This window comes from Erythrolamprus reginae, chromosome 5, assembly GCF_031021105.1.
Source record: "Erythrolamprus reginae isolate rEryReg1 chromosome 5, rEryReg1.hap1, whole genome shotgun sequence".
NCBI lineage: Eukaryota > Metazoa > Chordata > Lepidosauria > Squamata > Dipsadidae > Erythrolamprus > Erythrolamprus reginae.
Genome location: NC_091954.1, coordinates 116,036,733 through 116,059,956, shown reverse-complemented (window position 1 = coordinate 116,059,956; position 23,224 = coordinate 116,036,733). Strand labels below are relative to the sequence as shown.

The 23,224-nt window shown below is 45.0% G+C and overlaps 1 protein-coding gene across 6 annotated transcripts in view; it reads left to right on the top strand.

The window, feature by feature from the left end:
- Positions 1 to 23,224, top strand: part of LRCH3 (leucine rich repeats and calponin homology domain containing 3) — a 128,813-nt gene that overhangs the window by 80,572 nt on the left and 25,017 nt on the right. For 2 of the 6 annotated variants that reach the window (XM_070753821.1, XM_070753820.1), the window contains exons 9-14: positions 1,592 to 1,740; positions 9,896 to 9,972; positions 12,475 to 12,529; positions 13,775 to 13,924; positions 14,536 to 14,583; positions 18,456 to 18,509. In XM_070753821.1, the coding sequence (XP_070609922.1) occupies positions 1,592 to 1,740; positions 9,896 to 9,972; positions 12,475 to 12,529; positions 13,775 to 13,924; positions 14,536 to 14,583; positions 18,456 to 18,509 (533 nt within the window). The remainder of the gene's footprint in view (positions 1 to 1,591; positions 1,741 to 9,895; positions 9,973 to 12,474; positions 12,530 to 13,774; positions 13,925 to 14,535; positions 14,584 to 18,455; positions 18,510 to 23,224) is intronic. The other 4 variants (XM_070753823.1, XM_070753822.1, XM_070753826.1 and 1 more) reach the window with 2 other exon arrangements.

The window sequence follows — 23,224 nt, the reverse complement described above, 5'->3', positions numbered from 1 at the left end:
GGTCCAAAGACGGGCTACAAGAATGGTGGAAGGTCTTAAGCATAAAACGTATCAGGAAAGACTTAATGAACTCAATCTGTAGAGTCTGTAGGGCAGAAGGAAAAGGGGGGACACGATCGAAACATTGAAATATGTGAAAGGGTTAAATAAGGTTCAGGAGGGAAGTGTTTTTAATAGGAAAGTGAACACAAGAACAAGGGGGCACAATCTGAAGTTAGTTGGGGGAAAGATCAAAAGCAACATGAGAAAATATTATTTGACTGAAAGAGTAGTAGATCCTTGGAACAAACTTCCAGCAGACGTGGTAGATAAATCCACAGTAACTGAATTTAAACATGCCTGGGATAAACATAGATCCATCCTAAGATAAAATACAGAAAATAGTATAAGGGCAGACTAGATGGACCATGAGGTCTTTTTCTGCCATCAGACTTCTATGTTTCTAAAACCAGAAAGTCCATTTTCCTCTTGAAAAAGCACATTTGGGACATGGTTTTAAAAGCTTTATAATTTGCTTTGGGTTCCTCGATGCAGTAGTTTGGCTCCCGGGTTAAATGTAGGCCCAGTCAACCGAAGGATGAAATAGAGCTGTGTTTTATTAGATACCTGGGGCAAGTGGCTGGCTTTCATTTGATTGCATCTTCACCTTTGAACTTTTGTGCTTCCAACACTCCGCTGAAATCCTAAAAAGAACAGCCCTGAACTTGCCAAAATATCCGCAAAATCTTAGTTTGGCTCCTGTGAGCTCCAGATATTAATAATAGGTTTTTTCCATGAGTCCTTGGTTAGTGCAAGGAATATTTGTTGACTATAACGATTTTGTGAAATAGAATTCTTTATTGGCCAAGTGTGATTGGACACACAAGGCATTTGTCTTTGGTGCATATACTACATGTAAAATGTTTTATAAAATCTACAAATAAAAAAGCAGAAAGAAAGAGAGAAGCAAAATAGAAGTAAAGGTTCCACTGGTTAATGGTTCCCACTGCCAGGAAATTCCTCCTTATAAAAAACCTGGGGAAAAGTGATTGTTTAATCCCGATGATTTTAAAACAACAACAACAACAACCTAGCTCAATCGCATTCGGTCAAACATAATTTTAGGATCGCCACCCAAGTGATAAACCTGTTACTCCCAAATAAATGAATTCTTCTGTGCCAAAGCAAAGATTGCATACGTACCACGCCCCCTAGAACTGCTATAAAACCTTCACTTCTGGTTTCACGGGTAGCGGTTAAAGCTTCCAACTCAGTAGTTGGGAGGTTTAATCTCCCCCCCCCCTCCCATTTTATCTTCCAGGGAACGAAATTTATCTTTCAGGGTGGAAAGTTTCCACTTTTGGCAGCATTCCCGTTTAGGGAGAATCCATTTAAGGACGTTGCAGCGGTGGTGATAAAAAAGCCAGTGTTGAGCTAAAGATTTCTTAATCTGACGCTGAATAAATGTCAAAGCCTGGAAAGGGGGGGGGGGGGCTTCTGTGAGAAAAATAATTCCCCCACTTCCTTTTGTATGTGTGTGTGTGAGAGAGAGAGACTTGGCTCTTCTGAATGTGCCTGATGTTATATAACTCTTTCCCTTCCGTGTGTCCAGTGGAGCAAGATCTGGATCAGATCGACTTTATTGACAGCTGCGCCACTGAGGAAGAGGAGGAAGAAGTGAGGCAGGCCAAATGTCCGGAGTCCAACAGCCTCAGCACTCAGTTCATGGCTTATATTGAACATCGCCGAGTCTCTCACGAGGTGACGCTTCCTTTTTTTTTAATTGTGGGCCTGGGTCAGTGAGTGGGTCCTTCGCATGCTGTCCCTTGGCCGCCAACTCAGTTGATGTTTCTCCACCTGATGGTTTTAATGAGCATGTGTCCGACGTCTGTTTCGATTTTTAAAACCCCGGATGAATTTTAATTAGGAAAAAAAGGAACAAGGTTAATTTTTTACAAACTGGTCCCCAGCTGAATGAACCCCCATCGAGCGTACGAAATTTCTGCTGCTCAATGAGAAAGTTACGAAGGGAAGTTTGTCCCATTTTATGACCTTTCTCGCCACTTCCTTAAGTTATGGCTTGGTTGTTAAGTGAACCTACCTCCCCGCCCCCCTTGATTTTGTGTGTAGGAGCTGGGGTGGCCCAGGGGTTAGAGTGCAGGCTCCTTCAGCTAATTGCTAGCCGTAGTTCAGCAGTTCGAATCTCACTACTGGACCAAGGTTGACACAGCCTTCCTTCCTTCCGAGGTGGGTCAAATGACGACCCAGATTGTTGGGGTTTGCAAGAGGCTGATTCTGTAAACCGCTTAGAGAGGGCTGTAAAAGCACTAGAAAGTGGTAGATAAGTCTAAAGCCTATTGAAAGGAAGGATGGAAGGAAGGAAGGAAGAAAGAAAGAAAGAGAAAGAAGGAAGGGGAAGGAAGGAAAGAAAGAAAGAAATTAAGAAAGAAAGAAAGAGAAAGGAAGGAAGGATAGAAAGAAAGAGAAGAAAGGATGGAAGGAAGGAAGGAAGAGAAAGAAGGAAGGGAAACAAAGGAAGGAAAGAAAGAAAGAGAAAGAAGGAAGGAAGGAAAGAAAGAAAAAGAAAGAGAAGGAAGGGAAAGGAAGGAAAGAAGAAAGAAAGAAAGGGAGGGAGGGAGAGAGGGGGAGGGAATGAAGGAAGGAAGGACGTTTCTAGCCAAGTGCCCAGATGACTTTCGTCCCTAAGGGAGGACTAGAATTCACCCTCTCCTGGTTTCTAGCCTAGTGCCTTAACAGCTAGATCAAACTGGCATTTCATTGCGTGACGGACCAATTTTCTGTCCTCCTCAAAGGGACCATCATAACTTTGTACGGTCACTGAGTGTTGCCAGTTGACGAGTACCTCTAGTAAAACTTTTGAAGAGGTTCCAGTCGTGGGTCACAAGCCTCCGTCAACCCATAGTGCCCCAGGAAAAGCTGAAATAAAAGCCATTCTTCTACCGGTAAAGGCTGGCTTTTCTTCCCGAGAAACAGAGGCATTCAATCAGCTATAGAGTTTATTCTTAGAATGTAAATTGGAACAAATGCCGGTTTTATGGGTTGGTATTGGCCTGAGGGTATTGGCTTGGGAAGGCGACAGTGGTTGCAGTGTTTCCTGTCCCGATTCTCCAGCTAGTTTTCACGGAAAAATGTGAGAATGCAAAAAAGGATGGCCCTGTCTTGTGTGGCTAATATAATTAAATGCAGACGTAAATTAGACCTTCTATTAATGGCATTGCAGCGAAACTTTAGACACTAGTGAGGGTTGACTAAGGAAGCGGACTGGGTTTTGATCGGGCTGGCGCATTGGTTAGAGTGCAGCACTGCAGGCTCCTTCAGCTGACTGCTAGCTGTAGTTCAGCAGTTCAAATCTCACCACCGGCTCAAGGTGGACTCAGCCTTCCATCCTTTCGAGGGGGGTCAAATGAGGACCCAGATGGTTGGGGGCAAGAGGCTGACTCTGTAAACTGCTTAGAGAGGCCTGGAAAAGCACGAGGAAGTGTTGGATAAGTCTAAATGCTGTTGCTGTCACTATTGGTCTTACTGAGAAAGCTCAGCCATGCTGGAAAGGCATAACCATGATTTATTCATTCATTCATTCATTCATTCATTTATTCATTCATTCATTCATTCATTCATTCATTTATTTGGATTTGTATGCCGCCCCTCTCCAAGGACTTGGGGCAGCTCACAGCATGTACAAAAACAGAACAATAATATGAATCAAATTAATTATACATTAAAACAATCATTAAATTCTAAAACGTATCAAACCAATCATTCAACAATCATACAGAAAACATTCATTGGTCAGGGGGGAAGATCTAATGACCCCAGGCCTAGCAGCAAAGATGAGTTTTTAAACTCTTTCGGAAGGTGAAGAGAGTGGGGGCAATGCAAATCTCCGGGGGGAACTGATTCCAGAGGGCTGGGGCCCCCACAGAGAAGGCTCTTCCCGTCAGCTGACATTGTTTGGTCAACAGGACCCTACGGAGCCCAACTCTGTGGGACCTCACCGGTCGCTGGGATTCGTGCGGCAGAAGGCGGCCTCAGAGATTATCTGGTCCTGTGCCATGTAGGGCTTTATAGGTCATAACCAAAACTTTGAATTGTGCCTGGAAACAGATCAGTAGCCAATGCAGTCTGCGGAGTGATGGTGAGATATGGGCATTTCTTGGAAGGCCCAAGACACGGTGGTTTCCATCTCGTTTTAGAGGGAGAGCAGTTCTGTGTTAGCTAAAACTTCAGAAGGATTTAGGGGTCGTGATTTCTGACAGTCTCAAAATGGGCGAGCAGTGTGGTCGGGTGGTAGGGAAAGCAAGTAGGATGCTTGGCTGCATAGCTAGAGGTATAACAAGCAGGAAGAGGGAGATTGTGATCCCGCTGTATAGAGCGCTGGTGAGACCCCATTTGGAATAATACTGTGTTCAGTTCTGGAGACCTCACCTACAAAAGGATATTGACAAAATTGAACAGGTCCAAAGACGGGCAACAAAAATGGTGGAAGGTCTGAAGCATAAAATGTATCAGGAAAGACTTCATGGACTCACTCTGTATAGTCTGGAGGACAGAAGGAAAAGGGGGGACACGATTGAAACATTTAAATATGTTAAAAGGTTAAATAAGGTCCAGGAGGGAGGTGTTTTTAATAGGAAAGTGGACACAAGAACAAGGGGGCACAATCTGAGGTTAGTTGGGGGATAAGACGGAGTGGCTGTGGGTTTTGCCTCCCAAGGACAATTCCATCTGTCCGTCCATTACCCTGGGGGGGGAATCCTTGACCCCCTCGGAGAGGGTCCGCAACTTGGGCGTCCTCCTCGATCCACAGCTCACATTAGAGAACCATCTTTCAGCTGTGGCGAGGGGGGCGTTTGCCCAGGTTCGCCTGGTGCACCAGTTGCGGCCCTATCTGGACCGGGACTCATTGCTCACAGTCACTCATGCCCTCATCACCTCGAGGTTCGACTACTGTAATGCTCTCTACATGGGGCTACCTTTGAAAAGTGTTCGGAAACTTCAGATTGTGCAGAATGCAGCTGCAAGAGCAGTCATGGGTCTACCTAGGTATGCCCATGTTTCACCAACACTCTGCAGTCTGCATTGGCTGCCGATCAATTTCCGGTCACAATTCAAAGTGTTGGTCATGACCTTTAAAGCCCTTCATGGCACTGGACCAGAATATCTCCGAGACCGCCTTCTACCGCACGAATCCCAGCGACCGATTAAGTCCCACAGAGTGGGCCTTCTCCGGGTCCCGTCAACTAAACAATGTCGGTTGGCGGGCCCCAGGGGAAGAGCCTTCTCTGTGGCGGCCCCGACTCTCTGGAACCAACTCCCCCCAGAGATTAGAACTGCCCCTACTCTCCCTGCCTTCCGTAAACTTCTTAAAACCCACCTCTGTCGTCAGGCATGGGGGAACTGAAACACCTCCCCCGGGCATGCACATTTTATGTATGGGATGTTTGAGTGTATGCTTGTTAACAAAATGGGGTTCTTTTAAATGTTTTAAATTATATTTGGATTTGTTACAAACTGTTTTGTTATGCTGTGAGCCACCCCGAGTCTGCGGAGAGGGGCGGCATACAAATCTAAATAAATAAATAAATAAATAAATAAATAAATAAATAAATAAATAAATAAATAAATAAAGATCAGAAGCAATGTGAGAAAATATTATTTTACTGAAAGAGTAGTAGATCCTTGGAACAAACTTCCAGCAGATGTGGTTGGTCAATCCACAGGAATTGAATTGAAACATGCCTGGGATAAACATAGATCCATCCTAAGATAAAATACAAAAAGTAGTATAAGGGCAGACTAGATGGACCAGGAGGACTTTTTCTGCCGTCAGTCTTCTATGTTTCTCTGGGGCCTGCCAAGCCTGGCCTCCGGACAGAGAGAGATCTGGCAGAACCTGGGTCCTTGGTAGTACAGCAGGAGTGGGTTCTAAAACCAGTGGCTACCCATCTGTACTTGTGCTCATGTCCTGGGCGGGTTGGCAAGGGGGCCTCTTGCTGCTGATGCTACCGGGTCAAACTGGGAGCAACCCACTGTTAATAATAATAATAATAATGATAATAATTTATTAGACTTGTACGCCGCCCCTCTCCGAAGATTCGGAGCGGCTCACAAAACAATACAAAGCACAAATCTAACATTAAAAACAATTATAAAAACCCATTATAAAAACAGTCATATTATCCAAACAAACCGTACATAAAATGAAACAGCTAAGGGTCAATTAGGTCACCCAAACCTGGCGGCATAGGTGGGTTTTCAGTACTTTGCGAAAGGCAAGGAGGGTGGGGGCAGTCCAGATCTCCGGTGGGAGTTGATTCCAGAGGGCTGGGGCCGCCACAGAGAAGGCTCTTCCCCTGGGGCCCGCCAGATGACATTGTTTTGTCGACAGGGCCCGGAGAAGGCCAACTCTGTGGGACCTAATCGGTCGTTGGGATTTGTGCGGCAGAAGACCGTCCCAAAGATATTCTGGTCCCATGCCATTTAGGGCTTTATAGGTCATAACCAACACTTTGAATTGTGACCGGAAACTGATTGGCAGCCAGTGCAGGCCACAGAGTGTTGATGAGATATGGGCATATTTAGGAAAGCCCATGATAGCTCTTCTGGCCACATTCTGCACGATCTGAAGTTTCCGAACACTTTTCAAAGGTAGCCCCATGTAGAGAGCGTTACAGTAGTCGAACCTCGAGGTGATGAGGGCAGGAGTGACTGTGAGCAGTGAGTCCCGGTCCAAATAGGGCCGCAACTGGTGCACCAGGCGAACCTGGGCAAATGCCCCCCTCGCCACAGCTGAAAGATGTTTCTCTAATGTGAGCTGTGGATCGAGGAGGACGCCCAAGTTGCGGACTGTCTCTGAGAGAGTCAGTAGCTCCCCCCCCAGGGTAATGGACGGACAGATGGAATTGTCCCTGAGAGGCAGAACCCACAGCCACTCCGTCTTGTCAGGGTTGAGTTTGAGCCTGTTGACACCCATCCAGATCCAAACAGCCTCCAGGCACCGACACATCACTTCCACCGCTTCGCCCACTGGACTGTTGTACTACTAGTAGTAAGTATAACAGAGTTAGGAGGGATCTTACAGATCTTCTAGGCCCCAGATGGAGAACCTATGGCACACATGCCACAGGTGACAGGCTGAGCCACATCAGAAGGCACCCGAGGCGTTGCCCGATGTCAGCTCCAGCACGCATGCACACACTGGACAGCTGGTTTTTGGCCTTGGGGAAGGCCCTTTCACCCTCCAGAGTGCAAAAAAAAAAACCCCAACGCCGAATGGGCAAACCGAAAGTTTGGAAAAACAGGCTTCCGGTTTGCCCGCTGTGCTGTTTCTCGCACTCGGGAGGCTTCGGGGAAACTTCCTGAAGTCCCAGAGTGTGAAAAGTGGCCCAACGGGCAAACTGGAAGTCCATTGTCCAAACTTCCGGTTTGCTGGGTTTTTTACCATTGCAGGCTTCAGTGAGGTCTGTGCACATGTGCGGGGACGGGAAGATTGTGCGCATATGCAGGGGCAGCACAGTGGGGAGAGCACATGCCTGGGAAGGGAGGGAATGGGTGCAGACACATGCGCGTGTGGTAGCAAATTTTGGACTCGGCGTCGAGGACTTGGCTGAGGGCAGTTGTAGGTCCGGCCATTTGCCAACCCAGCTCTGATGTTGAGGGAAACCCTAGCTCGCAGGAGCAGCTGCGGCAGAAGGGAAAAAGTTTTTCCAGTAGGTTATAAACAAATCCATTTTAGGATCATCTTACACAGCTTATTTTAATTCCGCCTGTGAGTCGAAAGTGCCAAGTGAGATCTGAGCGCCTACGCAGAGCAGGGCTCAACTTCAGTCCAGCAAGCAGGTCCACTGCACAAGTTTGTATTTTAATGTCTGCCATGATTGAAAAAATAATGGACTCCTTTCTCCGAGAGGAGAATGGAAGAATGCTGTTGCCATTTTAATTTAATAATCATAACAGCAACAACAACAGAGTTGGAAGGGACCGTGGAGGTCTTCTAGTCCAATCCCCTGCTTGGGCAGGAGAATCTACACTACTACACTACTTGGCTACAAACAAATGCAAAATGTAAATATCTGAATGAAAGGGAGAATAAAGAAGCACTATTTAGGGAGGAGATAGAGTTAGAGAAAATAATAAGAGAAAAAAGTGAGGGTACCAAGGCGCAAGCAAGTAATATATATAAGATGTTAGGGCAGTCAGATGGGGATGTGATCCAAGGATTGACTAAATGGTGGCAAAATGAGATACAAGTAGAGGTGCAAGAGATGAAATATATAGTGGAGAATATAAGGAAAACTAAGAATACAAGAGTTAGGGAAATGAGAAGGAAAATATTACATAAGTGGTATTACCGTTCAACTCACATACTTTCAGCAGAATGTTAAGGGTATTTGTTGGCCTGGGTGCCAAGATAAAGGAGTGTTTATGCATATGTTTTGGGAATGCCCGGTAGTGCTGAATTGTTGGCAAAAAGTGCAAGAGAATATTAATAGGATGTTAAATATGGGATGGATAATTACTAAGGAAATGGGAGTATTAGTCAAAAGCAATGCGATGGGAGAATTTAGAGAAATAAAACAATCAGCAATAGAAAGCGCTCAGGCGGTCATAGTCTTGGGTTGGAAGGATGCGACAAAATGGACAATACAAAATTGGTACCGGTACATGGTGGACCACATTCAATTTGAGATTATGGATAAAAGGATGGATTTGGTTAATGAAACTGACTTGCGACAACTGATGGGCCGATGGGACAAGGGAAGATGATATATGGCGAGTAGAATCCGAGACCAAGCTACAAGAAAAAAATTGGAATCACTTTGTAATATGTAAATAGATACTTTGCTCTTGGGTTAAAATGGTTTACAGTATACAAGAAACACCCCCGATTTGGTGGTGGGGTATGAATGTTTCTGTGGTGGTGGGCACAATACACAAAACACTTGTTTTATGTTGTGTGAGACTTATATTGTAAAAAATCAATAAAAATATTTATTTTTAAAAATACACTACTTCAGACAGATGGTTATCTAGCATCATCTTAAAAACTTCCAGTGTCGAAGCATTTACATTTAATTTCATTTATTTGACTTATAGGCCGCCCAATCTCATGGGACTCATAGGAATTAAATCAAATAAATTTTATGAAGAACTGTTATGAAATTCTTGATGGCCTCTGCATTTTGTACTGCTGATGTTACCCAGTTAGTTCATGAAATGCCTGAAAATCTCTTAAGCTCAGGGAGCACCAAGGAGCCCATACACCTCCACTTCCTCCTCAGACCAGTCCCAGGGACCCCCCCAGGAAAGCAAGACTCTGGACTCCATTGAATTGAATCCAAACAACTTTTATTGTGTGGTTGCACTAAAGTCAGGTGAAATTTGAAAAAGCCCGAGCAATGGTTATATCACCTATAACCAACCTATAATTATTGATTGAGTGAATGTTAATTGAATGTTTTCATTTTTAAGATTTTTAAAAGTCTTTTAATTATTATTAATTGGATCAAATTGTTTTATTATGTATTCTTTGTTTCTTGTGAGCCACCCCGAGTCCACGGAGAGGGGCGGCATACAAATCCAATAAATAAATAAAATAAATCTAAAACTCTATAATCACCTACATGGCTTAGGACCAGATTTACAGGACTATCTTCTGCCTCACGTGTCCCAGCGACCGATTAGAGCGTTGGCCTTTTCCGGCCTTTCCCAGACTGCTTTCAACATGCAAAGTCCACGTGGAGAGTTGTGTCAGAGTCATTTAATGATTGTGTGATTCAGTTAAACGATTGCAGTGATTTATTTATCAGCTGTGGCAAAAATCTGAGGGGGGAGCTTTTTAAATGTTCTTAAATATTGATTGTACTATCCTATTTCTCCCCCTGATTTTATGAAGGGTTCACCCATAAAACCTACAAACAACCGAGAGTTTCCTAGGTCGGAAGATGCAAGAAAATACCTCCATCAAAATAGGTGAGAATTTTTTATTTTTATATAGGTGAGAAATGTGTTACCGTGGTGGGGGGTTTTTTGGTCCAGAAATATAGACAGGCTGTTGTATCAACTGATAAATACATGGTTTGTCTCCCTAGGGCAGCGTCTCAGCCTTGGCCACTTAAAGACGTGTAGACTTCAACTCCCAGAATCCCCCAGCTTGAGGAATTCTGGAAATTGAAATTTCATATATCTTCCAAGTGACCAAGTTGAGAAAGACTTCCTTGGGCAGTTAAATCCATCAACAATGAGCTACAATGCGCTCTACATGAGGTTACCCCTAAATTAAATTAAAAGGAGGAAGAAGGGGGGCAGGTGTGTGGGCCCTCCATGCCTCAGACCAAGCTGATGACGGTTCACTTCGGCCCATTCAAAAGACGGTCAGCGTTTTCTCTGCCACAGATGTGACTGCCACAATCTGACCACCTTAAAGGGACCGGCTCTTCTCGGGGCAGAAACAAAAGAGTTCCTCTCCCAGCTGCAGGGATGCCTTCTCCTTCTCCATATATGGCAATATTGTTCCCAGCTTTTTAATGTGTTAGGAGCTTTCCATGGTGACCACATTAGAGAGGTTGGTGGGGTGGGGGTGGGGAGCTGGCCTTGTGGGCTTTGAGAAGTGATTCCTCAGTCCCTTGGAACAGAAGAGGTGATTTAATACACAATGTTCCCTTTGGATTAGAATGGGACACTTTGCTTTAAGATGGGAGGGCTCTCCTGAGTCTCGGGACAAGGACAGCCTAGAAATCGAAATAATAAATAAATTCCGTCCTCCACACCTGATCCAGATGCAGCAGAGGTTGGGGAAAGCGCGGGAGGAATTTAAGCCAGGGGGTTGAAAGGTTTTTAATCCCCTCACCAAAAATGGTAACGACGGGGACACAGTCCTGAGCCAGGATTTGGGAGGCTTAATTTAGAAGAAGCGAAGTTCTAAATTAAAGGATGCAAAGATGGCTGTTTATTACAAATATTTATTTATTTGATTTGATTTGATTTGATTTGATTTGATTTGATTTGATTTGATTTGATTTGATTTGATTTGATTTGATTTGATTTGATTTGATTTGATTTGTATGCCGCCCCTCTCCGGAGACTCAGGGCGGCTAACAGCGACAATTAAACAGTGTACAATAGTAATTTGGTATTAGAAATGATTAAAAATCCATTAATATAAAAACCAACCATACATACCAAATATGCAGTTGGGCACCAGTATGAAAACTGACCAGGTCAGCTCACGCCAGATAAAGGTTTCTTCGTCTTTTACACGAGCATTTGTGTGTACCGTGGTACACCAGCTGCATTTTGAACCAGTTGAAGTCTCCGAATGCTTTTCAAGGGTAGCCCCATGTAGCACGTGTTGTTGTTGTTGTTGTTGTTGTTGTTGTTATTATTATTATTATTATTATTATTAATTAGATTTGTATGCCGCCCCTCTCCGCAGACTCGGGACGGCTCACAACAGTGACAAAAACAGTATATACTGACAAATCTAATAATTAAAATCTAAGATAACAATTATACATTTAAAAAGTCTAAAAAGCAAGGAACCCCAATATAAAAAGCATACATACAGTCATATCATGCATTAGGACTACCTAGGCAGGGGGAGATGTCTCAGTTCCCCCACGCTTGACGACAGAGGTGGGTTTTAAGGAGTTTACGAAAGGCAATTTATTATTATTATTTATTATTATTTATTAGATTTGTATGCCGCCCCTCTCCGTAGACTCGGGGCAGCTCACAACAACAATAAAACAATATATAACAAATCTAATAACTAAAAGTCACTAAAAACCCCTTATTAAAAAAGAAAACATACACACAATACAGTAGTACCTCTAGATACGAGCTGCACCACATGCGAGTATTCCAAGTTACGAGCCACGAGGGGAGAGAAATTTCTGTTCCAGACCCGAGCTCAAATTCGGGATACGAGCCGAGCGTCCACTAGGTGGCGCAAGAATCCTTGCTTCTGATTATCTCGGAGGTGAAAAACAAAGTCTAAAGCCATTTGTTCCAGATACGAGTTGTTCGACATACGAGCTCCCTTCTGGAACGAATTAAACTCGTATCTAGAGGTACTACTGTAGTTGCAATAGTCAAGACGTGAGGTGATGAGGGTATGAGTGACCATGCAAAGAGCCTCCTGATCTAGGTAGGGTCACAACTGGGGCACAAGCCAGACTTGTGCAAAAGTCCCCCCCCCCAGTCACAGCTGAGAGATGGTGATCTAATCTCAGCTGAGGATCTAGGAGGCCACCCAAGTTGCGAACCCTATCCGAGGGGGTTATTTCTCCCCCGCACCCCCATCGCCAAGGACAGACAGATGGTATGATCCTTAAGAGGGAGAACCCACAGCCACTCAGTCTTGTTGAGTTTGAGCCTGGATAAACATGTTCCAGTCTGTGGAACATCTGGCGCAAGGTAGAGTTATAACACCTACATTTCTCCTGCCTCTCATAATTTCCTCTCTTCCTCCAGGGGTTGCCGAGACTCTGCTCCGGCCCATGGGTCATTGTCCAATGCTCACAATCAGGTAAGTGGTGTTTGACTGATTTCTTTCGCACGCAACCCTCGGCCAACTTCCGAAGGACGTGGCTTGCGGTTTTCCTCTCAGTTCATTGAACATAAGAAACTAAGAAGAGCCCTGCTGAGTCAGGCCAAAGCCCATTGAGTCCAGCATTCTGTGTCCCATAGTGGCCCCCCAATTGTCCATGGGGATCTTGAGCAGAAAGAGAAGGCAAGACCCTCCCTTTCCCTCGACTCCCAACAAATGGGACCCAAGGGACCCCTGCCTGCCTCAACCCACAAAGAGGCGGCACATGGACATCCGTTTCAATAACCACCTATGATACACTTGTCATCCATGAATCTGTCTCATCCTGCCGTGAAGCTATCCAGGCTGACAGCTGTCACGACCTCTTCTGGAAGGGAATTCCATCAACCAAGGACCCTCTGGGTGAAGAAATATTTCCCTTTATTTGTCCTCACTTTCTCACCTATGACCTTTAGGGAGGGTCCCCTCGTCCTAGTATTGTGTGATAAAGAATTTTTCTCTATCCACCTTTTCTATCCCATGCAGGATTTTATACACTTAGATCAAGTCCCCCCTTAAACGCCGTCTTTCAAGGCTGAAGAGACCGAGGCGTTGCAACCTGGTTTTATAAGGGAGGGGCTCCATTTCCTTCATCATTCTTGTTGCCCTTTTTTAATTTATTTATTTATTAGATTTGTATGCCGCCCCTCTCTGTAGAGTTGGGGCGGCTCACAACAACAATAAAACAATTCAAGACAAATCTAATAATTTAAAAACATTTAAAAACCCGTTATTAAAGCAGACATACACACAAACATAACATACATGAATTGTATAGGCCCGGGGGAGATGTCTCAATTCTCCCATGTCTGACGGCAGAGGTGGGTTTTAAGGAATGTACGAAAGGCAAGAAGGGTAGGGGCAATTCTAATCTCAGTGGGGAGCTGATTCCAGAGGGTCGGGGCCACCACAGAGAAGGCTCTTCCCCTGGGACCCGCCAAACGACATTGTTTAGTCAGCGGGACCCGGAGAAAGCCAACTCTGTGGGACCTAATCGGTCGCTGGGATTTGTGCGGCAGAAGGTGGTCCCGGAGATATTCTGGTCAGATGCACCTTCTCCAGTTCCATTCTATCCTTCTTGAGGTGCAGTGACCAGAACTGTACACAGGACTCCAAGTGGGGTCTCACCATCGGTTTGTAAAGAGAATTTGTACATTGTCTCTCTCTCTCTCTATCTCCCCCCAGAACGCTGCGGCAGAGGCTGACCCACCCAAACGGCACGAGCTCTTCATGCAGTGGACGCGGAGGGAAGCGCAGCAGGCGGCCCTGCACCACGAGGAGGAGAAGCGGAAGACGAAACAGATTCAGAAGGAAGCGGTTCTTGATTTCGTCAAGGTAAGGGCCACCTTGAAGCCACCTGTCCACCCCCCCAGCCTGGGCAGTTAGAAAAGGAAGACCCTCGGCCCATAGTTAGTTTCCCTGCCAGTGCTGCCTCCGAACACTGACGATGTTACCTACTGTATTTGTTTGTGTATAAGACGCACCTTTTTCCTTCCTAAAAGAGGCTGATAATTTGGATGTGTCTTATGTTCTGAACGTAGCTTCCCCCCCCCCACCCCTAACCAGGTGCTAACAATCTTCCCAGCTCTTCCCAGCTTGCAAGCTCTTTCATTGTTACTCTCTGCAAATAATGTTTTCCAAACCCTGTCTTTTCCCCACCCTCTTTTTGACTGGTGCAGTATACAGGTCCTCAATGGAAGGCAGGTTGGCAGCAATTGTTTTTTCTGCAAATACAAACAATAAAAACACTCCATTATAAAACCCACAATACAATACAATACAATACAATACGCATACCACTCAAACACAATTTTGCTGGAAAAGAAAACCCTCTCCAATGTCCACCCTTGGTACTGCAATGACCATCACCCTCGCCCTCTTCCTTTCTAACCCTGTCCTTCGTTTACCCTCTGCTTCAGCCATTTCTTTTTTCCTTCTTTCCAAAGCTCAAGGCGTCCCAGAGTCCACGGAAGCAAAACGCTCTGGAAAACGAGGTAAGCCGAATGGACGTTTGTTCCCCTTGCGCTCTTTCTACTAAAAAGCTTCCTAGGCAGATTATTTGCCCCTTGGGGGCTCTTGACGGATCGGCACGCTTCCCAGGAAATGCCCCCCTCCCTCCCCTTGGTGTCAGTGGAACTGCTTGGAAAGCAAACGGGGTCATTACCAAAAAAAAAAAAGGGCAGGATTGGATGTAACAACGCTGCCTTTTGTTGGGTCTTAAGCCCTTGTTCCCCTCCTCCTGCCTTGGTTTTGAATTTTTTTTTCCTGGAAAGGGCAGAGAAGGAAAATTGGAGCGGGCAACAAAACTGGACTCAGCAAAGAGGAAATGGCAGCGATCGTTCTCTCCCAACTCTTCAGCCATTTCATTAACAGTAAATGCTCCTCCTGGCTCCTGAAATCTAGAGCGTTTGGCCACACGCCACCTGGCTGATTCCTTTTCATGTTGTTTGAAACCATTGGAGATGTTTCATGATCCGACTAGGTAACGAAATCAATGTTAGGGTAAGGATCACTCCGTCATAGCACTGTTGATGAAGAACGGTTGCAAGAACTGGGCATGTGGAGGCTCGACTACTGTAACGCTCTCTACATGGGGCGACCTTTGAAAAGTGTTCGGAAACTTCAGATCGTGCAGAATGCAGCTGCGAGAGCAATCATGGGCTTTCCTAAATAAGCCCATGTCACACCAACACTCCGCAGTCTGTATTGGTTGCCGATCAGTTTCCGGTCACAATTCAAAGTGTTGGTTATGACCTATAAAGCCCTTCATGGCACTGGACCAGATTATCTCAGGGACCGCCTTCTGCTACACAAATCCCAGCGACCAGTTAGGTCCCACAGAGTTGGCCTTCTCCGGGTCCCGTCAACTAAACAATGTCGTTTGGTGGGACCCAGGGGAAGAGCCTTCTCTGTGGCGGCCCCGACCCTTTGGAACCAACTCCCCCCAGATATCAGAGTTGCCCCCACCCTCCTTGCCTTTCCTAAGCTCCTTAAAATCCACCTCTGTCGTCAGGCTTGGGGGAATTGAGACTTCCCTCCCCCTAGGCTTATAAAATTTATGCATGGTATGTTAGTATGTATGATTGGTTTCTAAATTGGGGTTTTTAAATTAACTTAAATATTAGGTTTGTTTACATTGTATTATTGCTGCTGTTAGCCACCCTGAGTCTGCGGAGAGGAGCGGCATACAAATCTGATTAATAAATAAATAAATAATGAAAAGACGGACCAGGGCAGACATGATAGCAGTGTTCTGTTATCTCAGGGGTTGCCACAAAGTAAAGGGAGTCAAGCTGTTCTCCAAAGCACCTGAAGGTAGAACAAGAAGCAATGGGTGGAAATTAAACAAGGAGAGAAGTAACTTAGAAATAAGGAGGAATTTCCTGACAATTAGAACAATTAATCAGTTGTGAATGCCCCAACACTAGACGTTTTTACGAAGATGTTAGATAACCATCTATCTGAAGTAGTGTAGGGTTTCCTGCCTAAGCGGGGGGTTGGACTAGAAGACCTCCAAGGTCCCTTCCAACTCTGTTGCTGTTGTTGTTGTTATTATGTTACCTACCAAGGTAATGAAATGTCAGCAAGAAAACAGTCAAGTTCAGAGAGCACAAAGGATTCCACCGTCCTTTTCCTCCTCCTCCTCCTCCTTCCCCCAAATCCCACTCCCTTCCACCACTGATGATATTATCTAGTTGGGTCATGAAATGTCTGAAAGAAAACAACTAAGGTCAGACAACACCAAGGATCCTTCCTCCCAACGCCCCCTCCCTTTCAGCACTGATGACGTTACATAGCTGGATAAGGAAACACCTGCAAAAAAGCAACCCACGGTTCAACCCTGAGCTACAAATATTCTCTTCTATTGATCATCGGAAAGCTTGTCTCCGCTTGGTGTTGTCACACCCTCCTTGCACGCGCACTCCCTTTGGAACACACCTTCACTGGCATGTGCCATCCTCTGAATTTTGCAAGCCACAGAACGCTTGAAACCTTGCAACCACTCGAGGGTGATAAAAATCAGTTCTCATTCCAATTACAGTAGTACCTCTAGATACGAGCTGCTCTACATGCGAGTATTTCAAGATACGAGCCACGAGGGGAGAGACATTTCTGTTCTATTCCCGAGCTGAAATTCAGGATACGAGCCGAGCGTCCACTAGGTGGCGCAAGAATCCCTGCTTTTGGTTATCTCGGAGGGGAAAAACAACTAGTTGCCTCGAGATACAAGCTCCCTTATGGAACGAATTATGCTCTTATCTAGGGGTACTACTGTATCTCCCCCATTTGACGTTTGCTTTTTCTTCGCAATACCCTTTCCTGCATCGTTTGGAGAGTGTTTTGTTTTTTGTTTTAATTTTTATTAAATGGAACGTAATTTTGATAACGTGGGGTGTCAGATCAAGTCCTTCACCCTATAAAGCTTCTCAGTCTGGTTTCAGTCGTCTTGCTGTTGTTTTTTTCTTTCATGCTTGTTTTCAGTGCCTGCCAAACTTCTTTGTGCCTTTAGTTGCCTTCCTGAATACGATGTTGAGGGTTTGCAAAAAGTGCAGAAAAGCGCAACTAAAAGCCCTGGAGACTAAAACTTATGAAGAACGGTTGCAGGGTTTGGGTTGGACAGTCTAGAAAAAAAAAGGACAATGGGGGTGGTATTTGTGTCATATGAGTATATGTGTATATACAATATATACAGTACTGCATATGATAAAGGTACGGTACATGTGGTAAATTGCTCAACAGTACTGAGAAAGATATAATCAAGATCCCGTGAAGTGTTAATACCACTTTATAAGGCGTTGGTAAGGCCACACTTGGAATCCGGCATTCAATTTTGATTGCTACGATGCAAAAAGGATGCTGAGACTCTAGAAAAAGCACAGAGAAGAGCAACAAAGAGGATTAGGGGACTGGAGGCTCAAACATATGACAAATGGTTGCAAGAACTGGACATGGCTAGTTTAATGAAAAGAAGGACCAAGGGAGACATGGTAGCAGTCTTCCAATATCTTTGGGGTTGCCACAAAGAAGAGGGAGTCAACCTATCCTCCAAAGCACCTGAGGGTTGAACAAGAAGCAATGGGTGGAAAGTAATCAAGGAGAGAAGCAACTTAGAACTAAGGAGGAATTTCCTGATAGTTAGAACAATTAACCAGTGGAACAGCTTACTTCCAGAAGTTGCGAATGCTACAACACGAGAAGTTTTTAAGAAGGGACTTGACAACCATCTGTCTGAAGTAGTGTAGGATTTCCTGCCCAAGCAGGGGGTTGGACTAGAAGACCTCCAAGGTCCCTTCGAACTCTGTGGTTATTATTATTATTAAGAAGAGGGAGTCAACCTATTCTTCAAAGCACCAGAAAAATTAACAAATGTAAACTATCAGCAAGAGAAGCAATCTGGAACTAAGGAGAAATTTCTTAATAGTGAGGACAGTTAATCAGTGGAGCAGACGTTGTGATTTTTTGTAAAGAAGAGACGGGATAGCCATTTGTCTGAAGTGGTGTAGCGTTTCCTGCCTAAGCAGGGAGTTAGACTAGAAAACCTCCAAGGTTCCTTCCAGCTCTGTTCTCTCCTTCACTGGAAAAGTTTGGAATTTGGAGCTGTGCTACATTTTGGGGGGTGGGGGTGGGTGTCAGCCGCAGCTCCGGAATCAATTGCAGACGGGCCAAAGGCTGAGATTCATTAAAGGGCTAATGGGGTTCCTCCCCTTCCCCCCAAGTCAGGGTCTCCTCCGCTGGCGAGCGCTTATGTGCTTTCTTCCCCATAAAAAAAAAAGCCTTGTTAATTCCAGATGTCTGTGCTTGTCTGCCTATGGTGTTGTTTGTCTTCTTTGTCACTGACAACGGACCTCTCTCCCGCATTTCCCAGTGTCCTTTTCCGTCCAGACGGTCTCAGCACACTGACGATAGTGCCTTGCTGGTGGTAAGAACCCTGCACGCCGTAGCCTGTGTGTGTGCTTGTGTGTGTGTGTGTGAGCATCCGACACCAGAATTAGCATGCCGAACAAGGCCGTTCATCAACGCAACCCCAAATAGCATAAAACATGGCCGTCCCTCCTTTTTCCTAAATCACATTGTTCCGGCAAACCGTGATTATAGAATTGGCTGTAGCCAACATTCACAGGTCCTGGTTTGTTTGCTTTTTCTCCTTGACCTTTTCCCTTTTTATTTGGAGCCTGTAAGGCCATCCTGAGACATTTATTTATTTACCATATTTTTCAGAGTATAAGACACACCGGGGTATAAGATCCATCTTAGTTTTCGGGGAGGAAAATAGGGAAAAGAATCTGCTTGCCAGGTATTCATCTGGCTAGCGTCCTTAGTCTGGTCAGCTTCAGCACATTATTTTATCCCCTGGTTAGGGCTTTTAAAAAAAACCTTATTCGAAGAGAGTAACAATGAAAGAGCTTGCAAGCCAGTAGGTGCTGGGAACATCATCAGCGCCTGGAAAGAAACATTGGGAACAAGTAGAGCAATGGGGAAAAACCCTACAAAGACCTAGAGCTTTGGAAAACATTCTTTGCACAGAGTAACAATGAAGCAGCTTGCAAGCCAGTAAGAACTGGGAACATTGTAAGCACCTGATTAGGGCTAGAAAGAAACTTACTCAGACAACCCTGCAAAGACTTAGGGGTTGGAAAACATTCTTCACAGAGAGTAACAATGAAATAGCCTGCAAGGTAAGAGCTGGGAAGATCGTTAGCAGCTAGTTAGGGCTGGGGGTGGGGGAAGCTACATTCAGAGTATAAGACGCACCCTAATTATCAGCCTCTTTTAGGGAGGGAAAAGTTGTGTCTTAAACTCTGAAAAATACAGTATGTATTTTGGTTATGTTGAGATTATAAAGTGAACCACCTGAACCGGATTCAATTATAAAACTTTCATTTTTTAAGTTAATTAATAAGTGAGCAGCCGTTGTCATTAAGCGAATTGCCTGGTTGTAAGTCCGAATCCCCGGTTCGTACCTAGAAAAGTTTGTAAGTAAAGGCGTTCGTAGGTAGAGGTACCACTGTATTGGTATTTGATATTGGCCTTATGCTGGAATGTGATATTCTCCTGTGTTTCTCAACCTCGAACCCGTTAAGATGTGGGCACATCAACTCTCCAGAATTCTTGCTAGCTAGTGTTCTGTCCCGGCCCTACGCAGCTTGTAAACAAAGGAGGAATCCACACTCTGATATTTCAAACCAATCTCTTTATGTAGAAAGTCTCATTTATACAAGCCAAAGTCATGCGTGTGATTTCATCTTGGCAGCTTCTCAGTGAGAGGAGTTAAAAGATAACAGTCCAGCGGATAGGCTGCTGCCGAAGATCAAAGCTAATTTGCGCATTCCTTTATGAGATAAAGAGTCTCCTGTTTCACAGACTTACAGTAACTGCTTTCCAGCCTCTCCGCAAACAAGGCAATTCTACTCCAAGGATTTTTAACAGAGAAATAACAGTTGGCTACAAGTCTAAATAATTAAATAAATAAATAAATAAATAAACATGGCTGGAACCCCCAAACATCAACTGACTCCATTACAAAATGTTGAAACTCCACCCCGAATTACTCATATGCCACCCTTAAATACCTATGGGGAGTGGTCAACAATTCCCTAGAGTTACAAACTACAGTTTACTTCCTTTTCCCATACAAGTATTCTTGTTTTTTCTTAATCTTCTAAAGCAGGCATCTAACAAAAGCTCGAGATCTTCCTCCTCCTCCTCCTCTTAAGTCAGACCCCCTGCTGTCCTTGGCATATCTGCCACCTCTGATGGTCCTTCAGGTTCATCCAGGTCTATCTCTCCCTCACTCCCACTCTCTGCATCAGCTGGCAACACCACTGGCCCAGGGTACCACGATGGGCCTGGCTCATCCTCTTCAGAACCTATCATCACCAGAGTTGGATGAGGAGCACTCACAACAGCTGGGGAATTCTGGGAGTTGAAGTCCACATATCTTAAAGCGGCCAAAGTTGAGGAACAACGGCTCTCTACATTTAGCCAGGTCACCTTCCAAAGACCCGAAAACGTTTTCCTTGTCCTTTTTGTCTGTGTTTTTTGTAAAAGTCATTTCAATCACTAATGTTTGCCACCATTTTGCTTGACCAGATCTGTCTAATGAAGACTAAACTCTTTGTTTCGATCAGTGATGTCATCGCTCTAATCCAGATCCCATTTTTTAAAGATTGTCCATGTAACCCTATTTCTCCATGTTTTATGCTATTTCCTTCCTGCTCTCAAGATCTTTTGGGATGTTACCAATAGCGGCTGAAACCCAGAAATCTGCTTGCTCCTGCATGTTTAGGCCTTGCATGCGTTCAGTGTTGTGTTGCCTTGTGTTGTGTTTTTGTTTCTTCATGTCGTCAGACATCTCGGCCTGATCCTGGGAAGAAAGAAACCGTCTAAATTTATTTATTTTATTTATTTATTATATTTGTATGCCGCCCCTCTCTGTAGACTCGGGGCGGCTCACAACATACAATAAAACAATTCACAACAAATCTAATAAGTTTGAAATATTAAAAGAACCCATTATTAAACCAGACATACACACAGACACACCATACATAAATTATATAGGCCCGGGGGAGGGGGGAATGCCTCAATTCCCCCATGCCTGACGGCAGAGGTGAGTTTTAACGAGTTTACGGAAGGCAAGGAGGGTGGGGGCAGTTCTAATCTCCGGGGGGAGCTGGTTCCAGAGAGTCGGGGCCGCCACAGAGAAGGCTCTTCCCCTGGGACCCGCCAAGCGACATTGTTTAGTTGACGGGACCCGGAGAAGGCCAACTCTGTGGGACATAAATGGTCGCTGGGATTCGTGCAGCAGAAGGCGGTCCCAGAGATATTCTGGTCCGATGCCATGAAGGGCTTTAAAGGTCATAACCAACACTTTGAATTGTGACCGGAAATTGATCGGCAACCAATGCAGACTGCGGAGTGTTGGTGTAACATGGGTATACCTGGGGAAGCCCATGACTACTCTCGCAGCTGCATTCTGCACGATCTGAAGTTTCCGAACACTCTTCAAAGGTAGCCCCATGTAGAGAGCATTACAGTAGTCGAACCTCGAGGTGATGAGGGCATGAGTGACTGTGAGCAGTGACTCCTGGTCCAAATAACATTCATTCTGGCCCAGTTGCTGCAATGCAGCACTTTATTTCTTTCTTGAAAAAGTAGAAAGAGGTCGGAACATGGTTTCAAACTTCAAGCTGACAAAATGCCGGTTTAGTCTTAGCCCTGATTAAGCCAGACAGCATTTTAAATCTTAATCATAGTTAGGAAAAGTGAAGCCAGTTAACACCAGAAGACTCATGCAATTCACTCTAGACCAGGGCTAGGCATAGTTGGCTCTTCTATGACTTCTGGACTTCAACTCCCAGAATTCCTGAGCCAGTCATGCTAGCTCGGGAATTCTGGGAGTTGAGGTCCACATGTCATAGAAGAGCCAACTTTCCCTAACTCTGCTATAGACCAGTGAATTAAGGAACTAGATATGTTGCAGCTCATTGCCTTCCTCCCTCCCTCCCTTCCTCTACCTACCATTATCCTTCAGTCCACCCTCCCTCCCTCCATTCTTTGTCTTTTCCTTCCTTCCTTCCTTTCTCCATGTCCTTCCTCCATATCCTCCCTCCCTCCTTCCTTCATCATTTCCTTCCTTCATCCCCTTCTTCATGTCCTCCCTCCCTCTCTGTCCTTTCTTTTCATTCCTTCCCCTCTCTATGTCCTTCCTTCCTTCCTTCCTTCCATCCATCCATCCATCCATCCATCCATCCATCCATCCATCCATCCAGTCATCATTTCCTGGTCATTGTCCCAAAGTTACACAGCCAACTTTCATGCCTAAGCCAGGACTAGAACTCTCTTGTCTCCTGGTGATTGGCCCAAAGTCACCCTGCTGCCTTTCATGCCTAAACCGGGACTGGAACTCACCGTCTCCTGGTGATTGACCTAATAATACCCAGTTTCACTTTCTTGCCTAACGTGGAACTAGAACATACTGTCTCCTGGTCATTGGCCCCAAAGTCCCCCAGGCAGCTTTTTCAGGCCTAAGGCAAAGACTGGAATTCACCTCATCTCCTAGTTACAAAACGCCAGCACCTTAATTCAGTGTTTCCCAACCTTGGAACTTGAAGATATCTGGACTTTAACTCCCAGAATTCCCCAGCCAGCGAATGCTGGCTGGGGAATTCTGGGAGTTGAAGTCCAGATATCTTCAAGTTGCCAAGGTTGGGAAACACTGCCTTAATCACCCCACCAAACTTTTAATTTTTGTTTTGGAAAAACTGGGACTAGGGCAATGGCAGCTCTTTCTAGCGCACGGGTTGGGTTTTTTGTTTTTGGGTTGCTTTCCATCTCTTGGCACTTTCGTACTGGGGATGGGGGGTGGCAGGCTTCCCCCAGCATAATGGATCATTGTTTGGCCTTTCTTTGTTCTCCACTTCCCTTCTTGCATCACAGTGCCTGGCCAGCCAAGAAGTTTCCCCGGCCCTGAACAAAGATTTTAGATCCAGGGTCAGGAAATGGCCTGAAACCAGAGCTGAGGAGCCGGTCATACAAAACCACCCGGGTCCTTGCAGCCAGCTCGACTCGAGGGGGGCGGCATACAAGTCTAATAAATAAGAATAAGAATAATAACAACAATAATAATAATAA